This window comes from Vicia villosa, linkage group LG1, assembly GCF_029867415.1.
Source record: "Vicia villosa cultivar HV-30 ecotype Madison, WI linkage group LG1, Vvil1.0, whole genome shotgun sequence".
NCBI classification, from domain to species: Eukaryota; Viridiplantae; Streptophyta; class Magnoliopsida; order Fabales; family Fabaceae; genus Vicia; species Vicia villosa.
In genome coordinates this window covers 88,909,458-88,932,636 of record NC_081180.1, presented here as the reverse complement: position 1 = coordinate 88,932,636, position 23,179 = coordinate 88,909,458, and the positions used below count along the sequence as shown (strand labels likewise).

General features: G+C 31.2%; 1 protein-coding gene and 2 long non-coding RNA genes across 3 annotated transcripts; all 3 read right to left on the bottom strand.

Annotated features, from left to right (window-relative positions):
* Positions 1–246: 246 nt before the first annotated feature.
* Positions 247–1,642, bottom strand: LOC131611804 (non-specific lipid transfer protein GPI-anchored 20-like). Its single transcript, XM_058883673.1, has 4 exons — positions 1,253–1,642; positions 1,121–1,147; positions 740–820; positions 247–643 (listed from the first exon to the last, which is right to left on the bottom strand). The coding sequence occupies exons 1-4, from the start codon at positions 1,590–1,592 to the stop codon at positions 414–416; spliced, it is 678 nt and encodes a 225-aa protein (XP_058739656.1). The 5' UTR covers positions 1,593–1,642; the 3' UTR covers positions 247–413.
* A 10,033-nt stretch (positions 1,643–11,675) lies between these two features.
* LOC131611796 (uncharacterized) lies at positions 11,676–12,292 on the bottom strand. Its single transcript, XR_009287145.1, has 2 exons — positions 12,027–12,292; positions 11,676–11,906 (listed from the first exon to the last, which is right to left on the bottom strand). It is a non-coding gene; the product is annotated as an uncharacterized LOC131611796 (long non-coding RNA).
* A 3,405-nt stretch (positions 12,293–15,697) lies between these two features.
* Positions 15,698–18,543, bottom strand: LOC131611787 (uncharacterized). Its single transcript, XR_009287142.1, has 7 exons — positions 18,020–18,543; positions 17,624–17,929; positions 17,291–17,456; positions 16,944–17,037; positions 16,462–16,857; positions 16,101–16,375; positions 15,698–15,864 (listed from the first exon to the last, which is right to left on the bottom strand). It is a non-coding gene; the product is annotated as an uncharacterized LOC131611787 (long non-coding RNA).
* Positions 18,544–23,179: the final 4,636 nt, after the last annotated feature.

Genomic DNA, 23,179 nt, shown 5'->3' with positions numbered 1-23,179 from the left:
CATGAAAATTAGACTTTATTGTTTTTTTTTCTTCATTTTTTGTGCCACTTTCTAATTTATTATATTTTAATCTAAGCCTTTAATGCCTATATATAATTCTATTTTCTTTATAAAAGAATCATAGAGAAGTGCTTAGTTATAAGTCCCGTGTTACATTTGTTTTAACATTTCTATATTGTCTTAGTGGCTTGCTTATCTTAATAAACTCAAAGACTGAATAAAATAGTAACAAAAATTTTATTCCATTATGATACATAAATCACAAATACTCCCCTAACGTGGGGTATGAAATAATTAATCTATAAATATAACTCCAATACAATATAATACAATAACCACACTACAAAAAATATAATTATAACAAGTAACAACCTATATAGATACATCTGCATAGGATATGACAAACGCAGAATCTAGTAGTATTTGAGAGTAACAATTCCAAGTGCAATCAATAAAACAGAAGGTGAGACACTGTAAGATGTCACTGCAGAAGATGGAGTTAGAGAAGAGTGGCCACTTCCAGTTGTAGATGTAGAAGGGGTATTGGAATCGACAGATGGAGATGGTGGAGCCAAAAGTGGAGCATTTGTGTTTTGTTGTGGTGCCAGAGGAGATGAAGTTGGTGAAGGAAGGTCAGAAGATGCTGATCATAGAAAAAAATATAAGAGTTTTTTGTTAGTAATACACTAGGAAAGGTTTAAATTAAATGGATAAATGCGTGAATAGTTAGTGTAATAACCTTGAGGACTAGGAGTTGGTGTAAATCCTGAGAGAGAAGGAGATGATGCAGGTGAAAGAGATGGTCCTAGAGCCATTGGTCCTGTGAATGTGTACATCAAAATCATGTAAAAGTTTAGTTATGATAGGAAAATTGTATCAGTGTGTCTCGGAGTCTGACACACGATACTGATACATGTGGTTTCATTCCATTTGTTATTTTTATTTCAACACGTGTGAAAATTGTGATAGTGTTTTATTTGTAGGAAGCGTAGCATGAATTTCACATGTTCGAAACAAAATGTAAAAGAATATTTTTTATTAGGCTTTTTAGAAGAGATTATCATAGGATTTTTTCTAGAAAAAAAAAATGGAAAATGGAAAATTTGCATATTTGCATTACCAGGAGCAGGAAGTGGTGAAGCTGAGGCTGCAAAATCAGAAAAAATAACATATTAGTTTTATTATAAAAAATAACATAATTTACTCAACAAAATTATAAACAAAAGAAAAAAATTGAAGGACTTTTTTTTACCTTTGCATTGAACGGGAACACCAGGCATCTTGCATGCGCGGGGAAGAGAGATGGCCAAGGTTCTGTTGATTGGAATCTTGAACGGAACACTAGCCGTAACAATGAGACACAAACAGTCCATACCACCACTTGTAAGAGACTTAAGAGCAGTGCAGCATTGAGTTGTTGGTGAAGTTCCATTAGCACTACTATTCGTAAGAAAACTCATACAAGGTGTGAAGAGAGTGCTTAGTGTTGAAGGGTTACATGGAGTATTGATTTGTGCATAGGTTGGTCCAGCAATGAAAATATTAATGGCCAATATTATAGCCAGGTGAGATAGGGCCATAGAATTTGCCATTTGTAGTTTTGTAGAATGAAAAGAAGTTTTGAGGTTTAACAAGTTTTGTAGGAAAGTTGGATTTGGAAAATGTTAATGTTGAGTTGGGATTTATAGGTAGAAAATAAAGATTATTATGTGTCATTCATGGTTGGTTTAGAAGTTCAACTAACTTATCTAATCAAATGCAAAATGAAAGAGTATAACTAATTTAAGTAGGTAAGATTCGTATGTTGTGGACTTTGCATAACACACTTTGATTTGGTGTCACACAATGTTGAGTATTTGCTGAAATTATTTGCCAAATTGAAGATTGGTCAAATCATATAATTATTATTTATTAGTAGTTCACCTGCATAGGTGGATAACTGAATATTTCATTTTACACAATCTAGATTCTTATTTATTTTTTTCTTTCTCTTTTATTGTTTTTTTATAAAAGAACTAAGCATTAGCTTTTATCAAAAAAAATGTTTATGTCTCACATAATCCAACACTTTCTTCTAATTTTTTTTTCTGATATATATATATATATATATATATATATATATATATATATATATATATATATATATATATATATATATATATATATATATATATATATATATATATATATATATATATATACACTTTCTTCAAAATTGAAGGTTGAATTTGTCCCTTCCTTACGAAATGTATGTTTTATGGTTTAAAACTAACTTTTTCATTTCTATACTTTTGTTTTTTCAATATAAAAATAGGTATATAATATTTAATTCATGAAACAAAGCGCTCTCTATATTAATATTTTTGTGATGTTGATACAATTTTGAAGTTAGTTGTTGGAATTTTATCATCCTTGTGTTTCAAACAAATATAAGAGTGTCGTATTCATTAGATACAATACCACTAAAAAAAACATCTCATTCTATTTATAAAAAAAATTATTTTTAAAATTTAATAAATAATTAATGTATGCAGATAATATATAGATCAAATAAATAAATTATTAAATAAATTTAAAAAATATTTTTTTTATAAATATGATTAATAGGAATAATGATTAGATTGTGAAAATATTTTATATGTTATTTTAAACTAATGTTTAGTTGAATATTTACTAGCCACAATTAAAATTTAAGATCAATAACGGGAGGGAGGGAGGGAGGGAGGGAGGGAGGGAGGGAGGGAGGGAGGGAGGGAGAGAGAGAGAGAGAGAGAGAGAGAGAGAGAGAGAGAGAGAGAGAGAGAGAGAGAGAGAGAGAGAGAGAGAGAGAGAGGGGGGGGGGGGGTTTCTGAGTTTTCTTGCTAGCAATAGTCATGGAAGAAGATTTGAACAGCGTTAGGGATAGGAACAACAGGAAGCACGACGCCGATAAATGGGACATTGTGAAGAAGGACACCAGAGTTTTGAAGAGTTCAGTATCTACCATTTTCATTACCGATTTTGGTGTTAGTATTTTCTTATAGGCTCTTTCATACATGTTGCTACATTTACTATTCTTTTATGCAAGATAAGTTATTTAGGGACAAACAATGGCTCAAATGTGAGGGAGTTAGATAACAAGTATTTTTACCATATTAATTTACTAGATTTTAGTAGGTTTAGTGTCATTTTAAGTTCCTTTTATTTCCATAAGCTGGGTTTTAACTTTGCCTTATAGGCACTATTGAATTTTAACTTCGCCTTGTAGTATAAATTAACATGATTTCAAACAATTTTTGTGATTTTAGGTGTGCAAATTTCTCTACAAATAATCTTGTTATCCATTTTTAGAGCATCCAAACATATTTTCACTAAATTCACTTTAAAATTCAGCATACAAATTCCGCATTTGAATTTTTATGCAACTTAACTTTCTTCAAGTTCTTAAGTTAGTTTGCTGAAAGACATGCATGATGTGGAGATGGACAACAGCATTTGGATCATTGGTAATGGAAAAAAAAATTTGGCTAGATAATTGGACAAGTGAAAAGTTGGCTCATAAGTATAACATTCCTATTATGTTCCATGCTAAGGTCAACACTAGGGTTGTGGATTGCTGGAAGGATAATGCTTGGGCTATTCATAACAACATTCTTCTAGCAATGCCCTCTCTTATGCAGGGAAATCTAACAATCAAACAAGCCTACAAGATGATAACAAAGACCACCAACTCTGATTTGTGGACTACTTTTCTCTGCGATTTAGACTCTGCCCCGACTCATTCAATGACTACTTGGAGACTTATGCATAATAGAATGCTTAGGGATGAACAATCTATTCTTAGAGGATTATCCTTTCCTTCTATATGCTCCTTGTGCAATGGAGATAGTGAGACGTCTAAGCATTTATTTTTTGACTGCCATTTTGCTGCTAGCATATGGAACTGGTTCAGTGATGTTTTGTCTGCTGCTACCTCCATCAATTCCTTAAATGATTGCCTTCTCATTTTAAAAGGGCCTTGGAACAAGCAAGCCTTGGTTGTCATCAAAGCAAGTATGGTCTTCATAATTTATCAAATTTGGCAGTCGAGGAATTTAGCTAGATTTGAAAACAAGGTGATCCATTGGAAGACTTGTATATCTCATATTAAAGCCAGAGCAAAAATGGTGGGAAATTTGTCCAACAAAAAGGCTGACAACTCCACAAATAGTTTCAATTTTCTTTAGAAGCTGGATATTAATATACACCCGCATTTTCCTGCTATGGTAAAGGAAGTCATTTGGTGCCCTCCGGATAGGCATTGGATCAAGTGTAATATAGATGGGGGTGGCAACAGGTTCTCCTTCTCTTGCTGCCTGTGGTGGAATTTTTAGAAATGATGCTGCAAGATTTCTAACCAACTTTTGTGCCTTCTTGAATGGTGGTAACTCTGTCCAGGATGAATTGATGGCAGCCATTCTTGCCATCGAAAAAGCCAAGGAAATGAATTGGACTAGGCTGTGGCTGGAAACCGATTGTGTAACACCCCAAATCTACCCCGCAATTAACAGGAAAAATTAGAGTGCATTTAAAAATATTCAACAAACAATGGGATGTCACATTTCAACTTAAACCAAACAAACATACTTATATTGCATTTAATAATGATACATAGCATTCGGAAACATAACAAAAACATCTCATCATCATGTTACAACAAACATCTCATCATCTCAACAATTCAAACACAATTCAAATGCAATTCAAATGAAACTCGAATGTGACTCAAACTTATGCATATGCATGTGGTACTATTGGAGTAAAACTCATGTCTTAAACAGTTTGCCATTGGGCCGTCTAAAACATTTGCCACAAGGGCCGTCTCAAACAATGCAATGGATGCGACTCAAATGATGCAGGTCCACAAACACAACTTAAACCACTTAATCAACTTAAACGACATAATCAACTTGAACGACATAATCAACTTAAACAACATAACCATATCGTCTAAACAACATCAACTTAATGTCAAGGTTCTATGGCAATAACCGTATCATAGTAATTTACCACATCTCAATCACGTCATTACATCATATCAACATACAAAATCTATTCAACTTCATTCTTATCAACACAATACAACTTATCAATAGTGACCATAGGGTCTACAACAACAACGAAAAATTCCACATATTACACACAATAACAATAAACATCAACATGTTACAACAATTAGTATGTAATTATTCACACTCATTATGAATATCATATCACATATCATGCCAACAATGTTATTATCAATCAACACCATTTCACGTATTACATATATACGATTCAAGTAACATGTTAGCATTCGAATATAATCATACTCATAATAATCACCAATTCAAGATCTCATTAAACTTGTAGTAAACAATTTACAATGCATTTGTCCACATCCTCATCAATTCATTACGGTATACAATATGGACAATTACAATGTATTATAACAATACATGTTATTCACGTTTCATTAAGACATAACACATATTCACATACATACATGTTATTAAAACAACCACATCATAATTAAGTCATCAAGTAATCATTCTCCACAAGAACATTCAAATAACACATATTAACAACAAACATCACATTACACAATTCAAGTAACGACGTAACACGGTTAATTCAACTACTTAGTGAAAGCATATTCATTGTTAATTAAAGCATCATTATCTCATCATAAGGGAAGTGCATATTATCATCTCAATAGCATTGTATCATCATAAGAAAAACAGACATCAAGTTATACCGCAACATAGTTACATCGATTCATAGCAAAGAACATACTTCACATGTTAACACAATCAACTTAAACAACATAACCACATCGTCTAAACAACATCAACTCAATGTCAAGGTTCATCACTTAATCCTAATAAACATAACAGGAGACTATATCCTATGAGTCATTTTATTGCATCATGGTATAGTTCATTGTGTTAGCTTTCGAACGTTTTGAACGGCGCATAAAACGGGGTTACGGATCAAAGTTACAACATTTCAAAGTTTCGAAAATATTCTTGACAGCACAGTCCGCTCAGCGGACCACCAGCGGGACTAGGCAGTAGCTTCCCATTTTCGCAGCTTCGCTTAGCGGACCCTGCAATTTTCAGAAAAATGACAGAGCGAACAAACCTGCGTAAACCCATTTCTACCACCCCAAACCCTTCTCAAACAGCAATTTGAAGCATGCAACAATACCAGCTAACCTTATTCATCACTAATAATCATTCAAAACATGTTTTCAACCATAATTTCATGAAATCTATCATAAACCCTAACTATAGAAAACTATGAAATTGATAGGTTAAAGGTTGAACATAGATCACAACATCATCCACTCATCTAAACCTCTAATGATACATCATCATGCCAACCCTTAGAGAGTAATAACTCCACCCTTACCTTATCAAAAGCCTCATCTTCAATGGAGTCATTCCTCTCTTCATGCCATAGCTTTCTTCTTTCTTCCCCTCTTTCTCTTCTTTCTCTTTTTTCTCTTCTTTCTTTTCTTTTTCCACAAAATAAGTTATGTCTCTAAAACCCGAACTCTCTAACTATCCTTATTTTCTTAATTGGGATTAACCCACAATCCAATCTCATTGTGTTATATTTCTTCCACTTAAGTCCAATTCATTATATCCTTCTAATTACTCAATTAAGCCAAATAACACACATAAATAAATAACCACACAACATAACCGAATATTATTTCCAATAATATTCCGTATCTACCATCGATCCATAACTTAAATATACTGACTCGCGAATTCATAATCCTCCAACTAATCTGACCACAAAGTAACTGCACAAATCAATACATTAATCCAAATGACGCCTTTAGAATAATACTGATAAACCTCGACTTCAACTAATTCCAACGAATAAATCCTTGATCAATTTAATTAAATAATTAATTAAATTCGGGACGTTACAAATTGTGTCTTGGTGGTGAAGGCTTTCTCGAACTCTAAACGGGTGCCGTGGAAATTCAAATCTCGTTGGCTTACGTGTCGGGCATATACTCTAACTATTGATTTTAGAATCACACACATTTTACGTGAAGCCAATTTTTGTGTGGATTTTCTGGCTAACATAGGCTTACAGAGCAAAGCTTTCGCTTGCTTTAATTATGTGCACAATGAAATGTATTCGAAATACTTGCTCGACAAGGCGGGAACCCCTCGCTTTAGGTTTTGTTCTTAATAGATTTGGTTTTGGCTCCCCCTTGTCTTCCTTGCATTTCCTTTTCTCTTTGATTATTAATATAATCCTCCTTTTTGTTAAAAAAATATTCTTTAAATTCTACATTGCTCTGTTATTTGGACAAACTATACCTTCGGTGCATCTTTAATTTCAAAGTTAATTGCAATTATTTTCATATTCCATTCTTTAATATTTTTATTAAGGGTTAAATATGTTAGTGGTCCATATAAATATGACACTTTTCACTTATAGTCCCTGCAAAAAATTTCATCGAATTTTGATCCTCACAAAATTTTCCGTCACGAATTTTGGTCCCTCCCGTTAGATTAATCTAACGGAGGCTTACGTGGCACGCCACGTATCATGCCATGTCAGAAACAGTCAACACTGAAGAAAAAGAGACGGATTGCGGGGGTTTTAAACCCTCTTTAAATAACTTAAAAAACAATAATTTTTTACAAGCAATTAATCAAACCAACATGGACACATTGATGCATAGTCTGATATAAGTATAATTAATTATTAAAGCATATTATGGGTTTGTGAAATTTGCAGTATTACATTAATAAATTTCCCATTATTATTACTCCTTTTCAATTTTACATGAATTTTTCTTTAGGGTGTATTAATGCAACACAAAGAATTCAATTTACAAATTCAATATTTGAGCAGTGGGCGCAAAATCGTTATCTGATGCATGTTTTTTCTTTTGATTTCAATTTTTGAGTAGTAATCAATTCCTTGCTGCATATTTGTTTCTATTATATCCTTCATTTTTGTTAGTTTTTTTTTTTGTTATTTAACTCCATATTGCATTTAATTTTATCCCGATTGTAAATGTTGTAATGAACAATTGGTTTCAAATCTATATATTTTGGCATACATGTTGCAATACTTATTTTTATTATTGGCCTTGTTGCAATGTGACATATTTTTTGGTATTAGATTGAAACGATCATCTTTTCCAACACTAATAAAATTTATTTTAAATTGTAGAATATTCACTTTGATTATATTTATTTTACTCATTAATTCAATATCAATCTTTTTTACTGTTTTAACTTTAATTCAATATCAATTTTTTTTAATGTATTCACTTTTCTTTTCGTCAAAGACTCTCTACTTTTTGATATCTTATAATTTTCTTCTTTCCATATAAGTTATACTAAAATATTGTATTGCATTTATTTGTTGTATGGTTATTGATTTTAAACCAACAAAAATAACTATGATGTCATTCTCTTGATTTGAAATTGAACCACCATAACAATTACTTTTTTCATGCAAGAAGACTCACAGAGAGGAAATTAGAGTGAGAGAAAGAGAAGAATAATAGGGGGTTATTGGGATAAATTGTCTGAATCTATAAACTGCACAATTATAAAATGGTTATACAATAAAAACTTTGTCATAGTTAGTTACTGAAAAGTGCATGTGGATATGTTTGTGTCTTGACGCTTTGCACATTAAAAAAGCATTAAAAAAACGGAAAAACAAGTACGAGAGTGCTCGTTTGGACGCTAGTTTTTTATTAAAAAATAGATTAAATTAAATACAACCACATCATACTTTATCACAAAAATATCATAACAATTGAGTAGATCATATGAAGAATCATAAAATAGTTATAATATCATTTGTTAAAAGGTCATTATTCAAAAAATTATTTTAAAAAAAGTTAGACTAAAACTTTGTTTCCTATAAATTTAAAAAATTATATTTTAAAAAATGATTTTATGAATTCTTTTAAATATATATACTATTAATCTTTCAAACAATTTTTTTAATGGGTTCATTCTATAAAGTAGGATGTGTTGATGTGCATAAGGTATATCCTTATGCACGGTGCATAAATACTCAAATATTATTTACATTACTCAAAGTATTATATTTATCACTCAAAATAATATACAGATTATTCAAAATAGTATAAATATTACTCAGAACAATGAATATATTACTCAAAATAGTTAAAATTCGATATTACTCAAAATGGTGTAAATATTACTCAAAATAGTGTACTCATTACTCACAATTAATAATTACTCATAATTAATGGATGTGTACAAATAATGCATATATTATTCATGAATTATGATATTATTACTTGTTTCTAACTAAAATGTTACTCGGAACAATTTAAATATTACCCGTACGAGACTTATGCACCGTGCATAAAAATATGTGTTATGCACATCAACCTGACCCCTACAAAGTATTCTTATCATAAATATATTCAAAACTACTATATTACTAAATGGAGTATTTATTATTCATTAGATTAACAAAGGTTTAAGATTCAAAAATAAAATTAAACACAAAATGTTTTTAGTCAAACTATTTGGTTGGAATAATATATAATTTGTCTTTTTTTATAAATAAATGGGAAAGTAAGCTATAATTTTCATTTTATTTTTATTTTCAATTTGTAAAAAGAAGACCCATGACCATCAATTCTTTTACACGAGTTAATTTATAATTAATTATTAAAGCATATTATGGGTTTGTGAAATTTGCAGTATTACATTAATAAATTTCCCATTATTATTACTCCTTTTCAATTTTACATGAATTTTTCTTTAGGGTGTATTAATGCAACACAAAGAATTCAATTTACAAATTTAATATTTGAGCAGTGGGCGCAAAATCGTTATTTGATGCATGTTTTTTCTTTTGATTTCAATTTTTGAGTAGTAATCATTTCCTTGCTGCATATTTGTTTCTATTATATCCTTCATTTTTGTTAGTTTTTTTTTTGTTATTTAACTCCATATTGCATTTAATTTTATCCCGATTGTAAATGTTGTTATGAACAATTGGTTTCAAATCTATATATTTTGGCATACAGTTTTGTACATGTTGCAATACTTATTTTTATTATTGGCCTTGTTGCAATGTGACATATTTTTTGGTATTAGATTGAAACGATCATCTTTTCCAACACTAATAAAATTTATTTTAAATTGTAGAATATTCACTTTGATTATATTTATTTTACTCATTAATTCAATATCAATCTTTTTTACTGTTTTAACTTTAATTCAATATAAATTTTTTTTAATGTATTCACTTTTCTTTTCGTCAAAGACTCTCTACTTTTTGATATCTTATAATTTTCTTCTTTCCATATAAGTTATACTAAAAGATTGTATTGCATTTATTTGTTGTATGGTTATTGATTTTAAACCAACAAAAATAACTATGATGTCATTCTCTTGATTTGAAATTGAACCACCATAACAATTACTTTTTTCATGCAAGACTCACAGAGAGGAAATTAGAGTGAGAGAAAGAGAAGAATAATAGGGGGTTATTGGGATAAATTGTCTGAATCTATAAACTGCACAATTATAAAATGGTTATACAATAAAAACTTTGTCATAGTTAGTTACTGATAAGTGCATGTGGATATGTTTGTGTTTTGACGCTTTGCACATTAAAAAAGCGGAAAAACGGGTACGAGAGTGCTCGTTTGGACGCTAGTTTTTTATTAAAAAATAGATTAAAATAAATACAACCACATCATACTTTATCACAAAAATATCATAACAATTGAGTAGATCATATGAAGAATCATAAAATAGTTATAATATCATTTGTTAAAAGGTCATTATTCAAAAAATTATTTTAAAAAAAGTTAGACTAAAACTTTGTTTCTTATAAATTTAAAAAATTGTATTTTAAAAAATGATTTTATGAATTCTTTTAAATATATATAATATTAATCTTTCAAACAATTTTTTTAATGGGTTCATTCTACAAAGTAGGATGTGTTGATGTGCATAAGGTATATCCTTATGCACGGTGCATAAATACTCAAATATTATTTACATTACTCAAAGTATTATATTTATCACTCAAAATAATATACAGATTATTCAAAATAGTATAAATATTACTCAGAACAATGAATATATTACTCAAAATAGTTCAAATTCGATATTACTCAAAATGGTGTAAATATTACTCAGAATAGTGTACTCATTACTCACAATTAATAATTGCTCATAATTAATGGATGTGTATAAATAATGCATATATTATTCATGAATTATGATATTATTACTTGTTTCTAACTAAAATGTTACTCGAAACAATTTAAATATTACCCGTACGAGACTTATGTACCGTGCATAAAGATATGTCTTATGCACATCAACCTGACCCCTACAAAGTATTCTTATCATAAATATATTCAAAACTACTATATTACTAAATCGAGTATTTATTATTCATTAGATTAACAAAGGTTTAAGATTCAAAAATAAAATTAAACACAAAATGTTTTTAGTCAAACTATTTGGTTGGAATAATATATAATTTGTCTTTTTTTATAAATAAATGGGAAGTAAGCTATAATTTTCATTTTATTTTTATTTTCAATTTGTAAAAAGAAGACCCATGACCATCAATTCTTTTACACGAGTTAATTTTTAATATTTAAAGAAGAATGTTTTGGGCTCTTTGGAAAAATAACATATAATTGATAAATTAACTTACGTTAAATAAATTTAATTATATATAATAGTTAACAAATAATTGACGACAATACGGGGAAAGAGGATGATGACATGACCTAAATTTGTGTTTTTTTGGTTAAATCCATTATGCTTTATAAGCATATGGAACTGGGTCAGAATATCTTGTAGGAGCACCAATTCGACCATGCTTCCTTGCGCCCAAATTATCAAAAGCTGCCACAATAAAACAAAATCGACTCAGATGAAAAACACTTTGTTGTTATTGATAATAATAATTAACAAAATGTTCATATTTAAGTCGCATTTATAGCCTAAACATGAAGTTAAACTTACATTCAACGATTGAAGAAATAACAATGTCCTTTACACGCAAAATGTATAAAGATTATAGTAAATTTAGTTCCACCGGTGCAAGAACTGTAGCAATCTTCATGAGTCACACTCATTTTGCCTGAGTCTGCATTATAGGTAATATTCTGACCTTGAACAGTTACAAGGCACACCGCCAACAACAAAGCAACTACAAATTTATTTGACATTTTAAAACTTTAATCAAATAATTATTGTGCTTTATTGTTGGTAGTTTAATTGTTTTCCTCTTTCCCGATTTGTTTATGTGGGATATGGAAAGTATATATACATGTATTTGTGGGTTGTGAGCCACAAGTAATATCAACTTTTGTTACGAAAATTTAGTTGGTTTTTTTGTTACTGTGTCTATTATTTTATTACTTAATATAGGGGGAAGAAGAGTTTGTTCTCCAACCATTTGTTTCTTCATGACTAATTTGTAATCATTCCTTAGTTACTGCTTATCCTCAAATTTTCTATGTTTTAACTTGTTTTATTTATTTAATAATAATAATAATAATTATTATTATTATTATTATTATTATTATTATTATTATTATTATTATTATTATTATTATTATTATTATTAGACTCCAAATCGAAATAAATTAGTGACAAGAACTTTATACCATCCTCTTGCATATATCACAAATATTCTCCAAATGTGGGGTATGAAATAATCTATTAACTCCAATACAATACAATACTATAATCACACTATTAAAAAATATAAGAACAAGTAATAATCTACGCACTAGAAAAAACAAGTAACAACCTATACACGGGTTGAGAAAAACACAAGAAGGGGGAGTGAGGTTTGAATTGAGTTTTTAATTTTTTTTATAAAAAAATACTATTCACTTAAACAAACAAGATAGACAAGCTAAGAAGGAAAAGTGACACTTTTAATTTATACAAGTTCACCTTAAGCAAGGCTGATCTTAACCAATCGTCAAGATTTTTGCCTTGAACAAGGACTTAATCCACTAATCTTGAAAAATTATAAATAAACGTCTAAGAGTTTAGAAAGACATCTTAGCCTTCTGAAGTATACAGACTAACACCTAGTCACTTGAGGAAAAACAAATCTCAAAAGATTTATAATAGAAGTGTTTACATTTTAGTGTTTATAATTTGGAACAAGAGTTTACACACAAATAATGAGCAATAACTCTTTGTGTTTGAAATTTACTTGAAATAAATATCTCTCAAGTTTTCTTTCTCTTTATTTTTCGTTCACGTTTTTTGTAGTTCAGTATTCAGCATTTTCTTCGTTGGAATAACGCTTATATTTAGTCCCAAAAAGTAGACCGTTGAGAAGGACAAAATGTCACTATTACTGTCAGCTGACATAATGGCTCCTATGAGATTATGGGAGACAAAGATCACACAAATTTCTTTGGTCGTATATACGTCCTCACAATAGGTGAGTGGGTACTGTACTATGGTACTATTATCTTCTTGTACAAGTTTATGATATTTTCTTCTTAACGATATACTTCTGATCAGAAGTAGTGAGTAGTATAAAAGAGATCATGAGGTGAGCATTCCAAGAGTATCAGCCTTCAAAATTAGAACCTTGTCTTCACAGTTGAAAGCAAAATCGTATCTGAGCTAGAAATATTGACTTCTAATCTAGAAGTTGTAGCTTATTTGAGAAACACATGGAGATCCTTTTCTAGCAAACATTCAACATTCTTCAGCACTGTTGATGTTTTTTTAAAAACAAATGTAATAGTTTTCTGAGGCATGCCAGCATCGATTTTGATGATCTTTCTAGATAACTATCCAGAATCAAATAAAATATTATATCTGCACACTTAAGAAACTATTAGAGTACAAAATTGTGACATATAAAATATATGTATTGTTATCATCAAAACTAGAGATTAAATGCAGAATCAAATCTTGTTCTAACAATCTCCCCCTTTTTGATGATGACTAAACCATGTATTTTGATGAAATGATTTTACAAGGTTATCACATAAAAAATATCAAAGTTAGATAGAGAAAACTCCCCCTGAGATAAACATGCCCCCCACGAGTCTAAGATTGTAGAGATTAGACCGTTGTTAACTTTTTAGAGCCTGATTTAATATAAGGTTCGCTAATCAGAACTTGAACTATGAGAGCTTTATTTATCAAAGGGAAAACTTAGAAATAATTCCAAGGGAGAATAAGGGTTAGAGAATTCCAAGGGAAAACTTAGAAAGACAAAGGTTTTTGGGAAACCCTTGAAGTTATCTAAAGGGGTTGAAAAATACTTCTAAACAACTGGGTTTGAGTGATTCTTATATTGAGAGTTGGAGAGGTTGGGAAACACTTTGGTAAATAGAGTTTGTAATTTGGGAATTGCGAAGGCTATTTTCTTGTAACTCATATGTAATCTCTTGTAACAACTTTCCGAGTATAGTAAATTAGAGAGTTGCTCTCTCCCCCCGATTAGATCGTTTGATCGAACTGGGTAAATAAACCTTCATCTTTTTCTCGTCTCATTCTATAATATTATCTGTGTACAGATTATTATTGCTGTAGACCATTTATTTTGATTGCTACTATTCTTTTCCTCACAAAGTGATATTGAATATTTTCATAATTCACAACAAGATTCACAATAAATGGTGCGGTGAGCGTGGAGAAAATATGTATTATTTACATGTGATCACTTGGTTAGATGGGAGATCCAGAAATTTTATGGTAACAACGATTTCGAGTTGTGGAAAATTAAGATGCAAGCAGCTTTAATTCAATAGATGTGTATTGATGCTTTGAAGAGTGAAGCATTTCCAGCAGAGCTAACACAGGTACAGAAGACGGAGATGGTGGATATGGCCAGGAGTGTCATTGTCTTGTGCCTCGGGGATACAATTCTAAGTGTAGTTTTCCTTGGTGATAATAAAAAATGCAAGGTTCATGGTATTTGTACGGTCAGATTTAAAATTTTTGATGATCGTGAACTTCTTATTCACAATGTGAGGTATGTTCCAGAACTCAAGCGGAATTTCTTATCTATAAGTATGTTTGATGATCTAGGCTATTGTACTAGAGTTAAACATGGAGTGTTGAAGATTTCGCGTGACGAATGGATTATTGCTCAAGTACTAGTGCAGGAAATACTTTTTACATCGGGTGAAAAGTACATTTTACATCGGGTCTGGGTCCGATGTAAATCCAAGCGATGTAATAAATCAAAGACATTTTACATCGGGTCTGGGTCCGATGTAAATCCAAGCGATGTAATAAATCAAAGACATTTTACATCGGGCCACAGCCCGATGTAAAAAATCCACATACCACATCGGTTGAATGTTATGTCTGATGTGAAAAAAATCAATTTTTTTAAAAAAAAATATATGCAATATTTAACATCAGTCGCCCCAATGGTCCGATGTAATATATTGTTTTTTACATCGGTTGCCCCAATGGCCCGATGTTATATATGTTTTTACATCGGTTTCCTCAAAGGCCTGATGTAATATGTTTGCTACTTTTTTGGCGAAATATGTTTACGGTTTTAGTGGCGGATTGGTTAACACTAATGGTAATTTCAAAATTAAAACTACAATAAATAACAATAACTCTGAAATAAATAGACTTATTTTATAGTTTCCAAACACGAATACAATTTTCATTTCACTTCGTGAGGGAACGTCATACATACAGTTCACAATTAAATTATGCATACATTAATCTCTTCGACATCATAAATAATAGTACATGTTAATAAGTGAGTGAGTGTAGTACAATAAATAATTAGCTTCAACAATCAGTTCCCAGAGTTGCTGTCCATTTAAAACTTGGCCCTTGAATGATGGATACCCTGCACAATTTTGGAAGATTAAGAAACAAAAGAGGCTTACATGTGAAACGTCCTAATGAGATTGAGAACAATGTAAAGGGTTTAAACTCTAACTAGAAAGAAAACAAACACTGAGGTGGTGTAATAAGAAAATAAATAAAAAGTTGCAACATCAGCATCTACACAAAATGAAGCAACTAACATAGTATTAGGTGACCTTGTGAGACAAAAGTTGGAACTTAGTACTAGACACTTACACTTAACTTAGCCTTTGGTTCTCATAATTGTGATGCTGCCCTTTCCTCCTTCGGTGCATATTTTTGTCTTACCAACCACTGGCTTTCTTGAGAAGGCAAATTTAGGGTAAGCGAACCGTCACTGCTTTGCTTTGATTTCGAAGGAGGGGTCAGAATGCGCTGATTGATTTCCTTCAGAGTAACATCTCCATGGGCACCACTTGGTTTAATGAAGGCAAATGGATATGCCACAGTAGAAGCCAACTTTGTCGGTGTCCTTATAAAAGATTTCTTATCTATACATGAAAACAAATATCTTTATTTGTGTTTGTGACAACAAATGTCATCAAAAAGTTACGAATTCAAGGTAGCGAAATTGTACCTTTGAAGACAACATTTTTAGAGACTCCGGTGACATTCGGTGGAACCATTTTGTTCTTGCGATAGTGTGATGTTACATAACTCAGCAGGAGGATGAAATTTTTATGAATAAAATTCAATCCACATTAGAAACAGTCGAGAATGATAATGATCGAAGAAAACAATGCAATCTACCTGCAACATCAATATGCACATCATCTGCTCCTAAGAAATTCTTGTTTCAAATAACAAGATTATCAGATTATTCTGTAACCAACCAACTGTAAAGGAAATAAAAATTGGCGGTTGGAAGAAGCATACGAATCTTCAGGACTGAATTACATGTCAGCATCATTTAAGTACTCAGTAAGCCATCATTCAGCTGCTTCAAGGTCGGGTACATTTTCCATTGTATATTCTATGTAAAAATTTGGAAAGGATTAGTAAGCCACCCTTCAGAATGCGTTGCTTTGCTTTGGTTTAACAAAAATAAAAGATACTTACCCATGTGATTAGAAAACTTTATAGAATAAATTGGATCCACATCAAAGTCCAAAAGTTGTAGAGGAAAAACAACTGATTTATTTCCAACATAGCCCTGAGAGAGTAACAACAAACAAAGCCAAAATGTCACCATACATACATACACACTAAACCAACTTAACTGTAACATTCAAAATTCACTATACAATACAAAACCAACAATTTTGAATATAACGTGAAAAGGTGAATTCTAGCCTAAAGAATCAATCTGAATAATTTATAAATTCAAAATTTAAGAAGAAAAACCACAAGGGACATTAATGTGAAAAGGTGTGAATACCATTCTATCCGGGAAAATATTTTCTTACCATAGTAAAGGAGACCACCATAAAAGCACGAAGACGAACCTCAAGATTTCTAAGTTGGTGGTGACTTCCACTTGCATTCATAAACACTTCAACCCCATTTAACACAAGCTCGGCATGAGGGGGAGATAGAGTAAAAAGCTCTTCGCGAACTTCAGTCGCAATAGTTCTAAAAACAGTAAATGCTTCACATTCAGCACTTAATAAACATCTAAGTATAATTTGGAAGGCCCACAAAAACAAAACACATACACAAACAATAGTTCAAACACACTAATTTTTAGAAAACATTAATATAACCATTTTATGTAAGTGAAATGAGATTTTGCAACTTACGTATCTTGAAACTTAACAAAGCCGTAACCAAAAGGAACTGATTTTTGGCCCAATGTCTCGGAGAAATGAAGAGGAAGCTGAAAATCATCAAGTTGTTCCCTTTGTTTCCAAGCAATAAACCATTGAAGTTCTCAATAATTACCATCATTTGCAAGCCACATTTTGGGTCTTACCATAATAATCTTTTGATTAAAACACAAAACCTGACAGTTATATCTCTCAGAACCTTTGATAATAGGCAATCCAGTACTGCACACTATGACATCAGTCCAATCACCAACTAATATATCCTTCAAACACTCCCATCTATAACAAAAAAAAAACAGTTTCACAATAAAAAAATTATTAAAAATACACTCACATGTGAAATAAAAAAGATATAGTGAGAATTCTTACTGGTGGTTAATGGTGTCGAGTTCTAAGAAATGTTCTTCGCAGCCATAACCGGAAATCTCGAGCTCTGGTCCAAGGCATATGACAGTGCCGGCTTGTTTGGATTTGGAAGTGGGGTCTTTGATTTGCTTAGTGTTGAAGTCGAGTATTTCAAGACTGTAAAAGAAGAACCAAGTAGTAAAGAATTGGAAGCATACGGTTTGAAGATCTGTGAATGATTGTTGAAGTTGAGTTCACCACTGCGAGAGTTTGTGGTTACTTGCATGCAGAAAATGAAGAATAACGGATGTCGTTGCAGTCGCGGGTGGTGGTGACGACCACATAGAGTATCGTCGTGACGGTCGTTGCGGTCGAACGGAGGAGGTTGGCGATGAAGAACAGAGGAGGTTGGTGATGAAGAACGGTCGAATTCAGTGATGAAGAATGGTTGGATTCGGTGATGAAGAGCGGATTCGGCGATGAAGAGCGGAGGAGGCAGAAAAAGTGATTTTTGTGTTTGTAAAAAGGACTAGGGTTTTAGTGAAAACGAGAAATTTCACAATCGGTTGCTTCTTGGACCGATGTGAAGGGCCACTTCATATTAAATTCCAAACTCTCACCTTCTTATTTTTTTTATTATTGGGCTTTTCACATCGGGTAAAATCTAAGCCCGATGCAAAATTCTTTATAACAAAATTTTATTTTATTTACGAAACTGCCACCGCGTTATTTTTCACATCAGTGAAAATAAATACCTGATGTAAAATACCTAAATCAAATATTTTTCACTTCAAATTATTATGAAATCTGATGTAAAATCTTTTGACAAATATTTTTCACATCAGTTATCTTAATACTTGATGTAAAATCGTGTAACCAAATGTCTTATTTTTAGTAGTTATCTAAAATATGTGGTCTATATATTTTAGAAGGTTCAAATGTTGTTATTCATTCATCGTTAAATAGTGGAGGCTTTCATGACAAGAATGAACTATGGGATTTGAGTTTAAGGCGTTATGAACGCCTTGAGAAAGTTTCAGAAGGGTATAATGAATTTTGCTGAAATCAATGGATAAAAATGCATGTTACCGCTGAGTTGTTTTTGAGTTGTTGGGGAAGAGTTGAATTTAAAACAACTTACTTGGTTGGTAGAGAAATTCTTCAAAGGGAGAATAGTGAAAACCAAGGGAGAAACCTGATAGAAACTATAACGGAGAAAACTCAGTTTGAGGTGAAGTTTCCTACTATGGATACTAGTAGTAGTGAGATAACGGTTACAAAGATCTCTGATTATCATTGGACTCATACTAGGGTAACGAGGGTTATTGTAGCATCTCAAATGGACGGTTATGCTAGCCTTGAATATTATGTTTTTAATGTGGCTGAAGGATTGCAAAATAAAAGAAGAAAAACTTTTAGGGAGGCATTTGAAAACAAGTGGAGTCAATGGTGGTTGAAAAATCATACTTGTAGGCTTATTAAATTACATAGGAAGAAAATGGTAATTAGAAACAAGTTGATGCAAGTGGCAAGATCAAAATTCAAGGGTTGTTTGAATTTGATCAAGGTTATTGATTAGACTTTTAACCTGGCTAAGAGCAACAATGTTGTTGATGAATAAATTGGTATTAACACCGTTTAAAGTAAAGGTGAAGATTGTTGAAGTATGCCTTAAAAACCTTTGTTGATAAAGAGAAAGAAAACATATTTTAAGATAGCCAAAAAATCAGAAGGTCAAAAAGTAGTCTTATCCGAACAGTTCACGTATATCAAACTCGATCGATCGATTCATTGATCCATCATTAATGTTAGAATATTTTATATTAATTTGGAGATCATATAAATTAATATAAAAAGATATTATAAGATATTTATAAAATTCCAAAAGATATTATAAGATATATATTTATAATATTCTAAAAGATATTATAAGATATATATTTATAAGCGTCTAAGAGATATTATAAGATATTTAAAATATTTGAGAGATATTATAAGATTATAATAATATCTTTTATTTTAACAATTAAGGAGATATGTTTTGGGGGTTTGTTATGGATTTGTTAGGTTTTGACTTTATAGTGTGACAAACGGATAGCTTACAACAACAAAGGAGAATAAGGGTTTAGGGAATTCCAAGGAAAAAATAAAAAAGGCAAAATTTTTTGGAAAACCTTTGGAGTTATCTTAGGGGATTGGGAAATACTTCTAAACAATTTGAGTTTGAGTGATTCTTATATTGAGAGTTGGAGAGGTCGATAGACATGTGGGTATAGAATAGAGTTTGCTCTCTCGGAACTGCGAATACTATTTTCTTGTAACTCGTATGTAATCTTTTGTAACAACTTTTTTAGTATGGTGAATTGGAAAGCTGGTCTCTCCCCTGGATTAGATTGTTTGATCGAACCGAGTAAACAAACCTTCGTCTTTTTTTCTTCTTATTTTATTATATTATTTGTGTCGAATTATTATTGTTGTAAATCATTTATTTTAGTTGCTACTATTCGTTGCCTCACAAATTAATATTAAATTTTATCGTAACTCACAACAAAATTCACAACAAAAATATATATAAATAATTTTCGTTGAGATAGAAATAAAATTTAAATAACTATTCATATACTATGCTTTTATAAATAATGCAACTAATGTGATAAATATTTGGATTTAATAGAAATACACCGATAGTGTAAAGCAGTTTTACACTTTCAGTGAAATCCATACCGTTAATTTTTGTAAACGTTTGACTTTTTCTTTAAAACACATATAAAGTATTTATTTTAAGGGTTATGATGTACTGACTGTGTAAAAAAATTTACACTGACAGTACACTACCTTTAAAATCTAAATATTTACCAAACATATTTTATAAAAGAAATTATAAATTTTCTTTACTAATTCTTAAAAAATTTATTTTTAAAATATAATTTTTAATCCATGAAACAAACACTCTATATCAATATTTTTGTCATATTAATATAATTTTTAGTTGGTGGATTTTTATCTCACACTTATTATATTTTTATTGAGAAATAATAAAAAACACGTCTAAAAATTTTCATCTATATTTTTTTTCTTGAAACAAATAAAAGAGGGTTGTATTGTGAAAATATTTAATATATCATTTTATGCAAATGTTTAATTGGATATCTACTAGTCACTGTTAAGATGAATATGTATTTTGTACCCCGTCATATAAGAAAAACTTAAAATAAAAATGGATTCCCTTCTTAATTTTTTTTTATTTTTTATTTTGGTCTCTCGTTAAACTAAATCACAATTTTTATAAGTGGCATGTGGATTTTTTTTCTTTGTATTTCAAACCTTTTTATAATAAATTCATAATTATAAATAAAATTAAGAGCAAAATATAGCTCTGCAGGATTTGAACTAAAGACACTTTAAGGAAAGGCATTGCACTCTACAACTTTCACCATCTTTTCTATCTCTCATTTATTCAACAAACATACTTTTGTAGCAACCACTTATGGTTTGGAGAAAAAAAGCTTCAAGAAAAGTTGAGCTTGACATGCTTTTGTTTTACTTATGGATTTGATATTTCTTTTCTTACGATCAAGGAAGAGATTTTTGAAGTGAAAGCTACTTCTGGTGATACGCTTCTTGGTGGTGAAGATTTTGATAACACAATGGTGAATCATTTTGTTCTTGAATTTAGGAGGAAGAATAAGAAAGATATTAGTGGAAATTCAAGAGCATTTGAGAACATCTTGTATATGAAGTTGTTGCTTATGGGGTTGCAATTCAAGTCGCAATTTGGACCAGTGAAGGTGATGAAAAAGTTCAAGATCTTTTATTGCTTGCTGCAACAATATGTTTGTTAAATAAAGAAGAGATCGAGATGATGGTGAAAGTAGTAGCAAGGTATGAGGCAGTGGATGGTGAAGTCTTTGTCTTTTCTTGAAAGTGTCTCTAGTTTAAAAACCCCAAGGCCACATTTTGTTCGAGATTCCATATATAAGAGAGGGTGAATTTTGGATGTTTGAAACATGTTGGTTGAAAACAAAATCTTTAATAAAATTAGAGTCTTAAAATATTTGTAAAAAAAAAAAAAGTAAATAAGCAGCAAAATTAAAGGATAAATGCAAAAACAGAAGAAAGAAAATAAATTAAAAAAAAGAGATAAGGGTAACTTCTTTTATAATTTGAAGTTTTTCAATTGTTATCTTCCTCAAAATAAATTTGGGGTTTTAAACAGGATGATCTCAAAATCGGGATGAGATTTTATAAAAATTAATCTCTAATCAAGATGAGAGTTTACTCAGGTTGTTCTCAAACCAACGTAGCTTTTACACCATGCTGAGCTCATGAACCGATGGGGGAGTTTATACAGGATGATCTCGAACCAATAGAGTTTTTACAAATAGCTAACTCCGGAAACTGTAACACCCCGTACATATACGTCTAGAATAATACGTAGTGAAGCTAATAATTGATACAAGAAATATACACAAGCGAAAAACACAAGGAAATAAAATCTTATACAAAAAAACTTCTATGCAAAATGTATATAATACACTTGTCCAAAGCAATGCATAGCGGAAAGATATCGACTGATGAGGTCATTCTACCATCTGCTCGTCCACCGTCTTCAATAAGGATCATCTAGCAATTCTTCTGCGTCGAACCTGTTCCTAAAAAATAATAAGAGGATTGAGATGAGATTACTAAATCTCAGTGAGTTCCCCAATCTTATGGATTCACTCGGTTCTACAAGGTGCATGCAATCAGACGGATCCGCGGTGGATCTGGGGTTTACCTCACGGTCTGGTACAAACACACAAGGATACAATCTACATTGGAAGTCCCTTGACTAATCAATGAGATCAACAAACAATCACTAGTACCAGTTTCCTCCAAAATAGGTCATCCGATTTTACCTGCCCTCCTTTTATCGGGAGCGACCCTCAAGGTCGGGTCTTTCAATTTACCTGTCTTTCTGTTATAAGAAATTGTACTTCATTCAAAAAAACAAGTATGTAGACCCATACCCATGTACGAGGAATCCAGAAGCAAGTTCTTCCTGTCTACCTAGGCTACACAACCACACCCTCAGTGAGTAACCAAGTTCCTAAACGTCTAAAGACTTGCAGATGCACACCACCAGGCGATTCAGATCATTCCTACATGGAATTCCTTCCGTGATGAGTTCTTGAAGTGACCTTG

Coding starts and splice junctions, on each gene's coding strand:
- LOC131611804 (XM_058883673.1), bottom strand. CDS start 1,592: ATGGCAAATTCTATGGCCCTATCTCACCTGGCTATAATATTGGCCATT. Junction 1,148..1,252: donor TGTTCCCGTTCAATGCAAAG/GTAAAAAAAAGT, acceptor CTGATTTTGCAG/CCTCAGCTTCACCACTTCCT. Junction 821..1,120: donor TTCACCACTTCCTGCTCCTG/GTAATGCAAATA, acceptor ACACATTCACAG/GACCAATGGCTCTAGGACCA.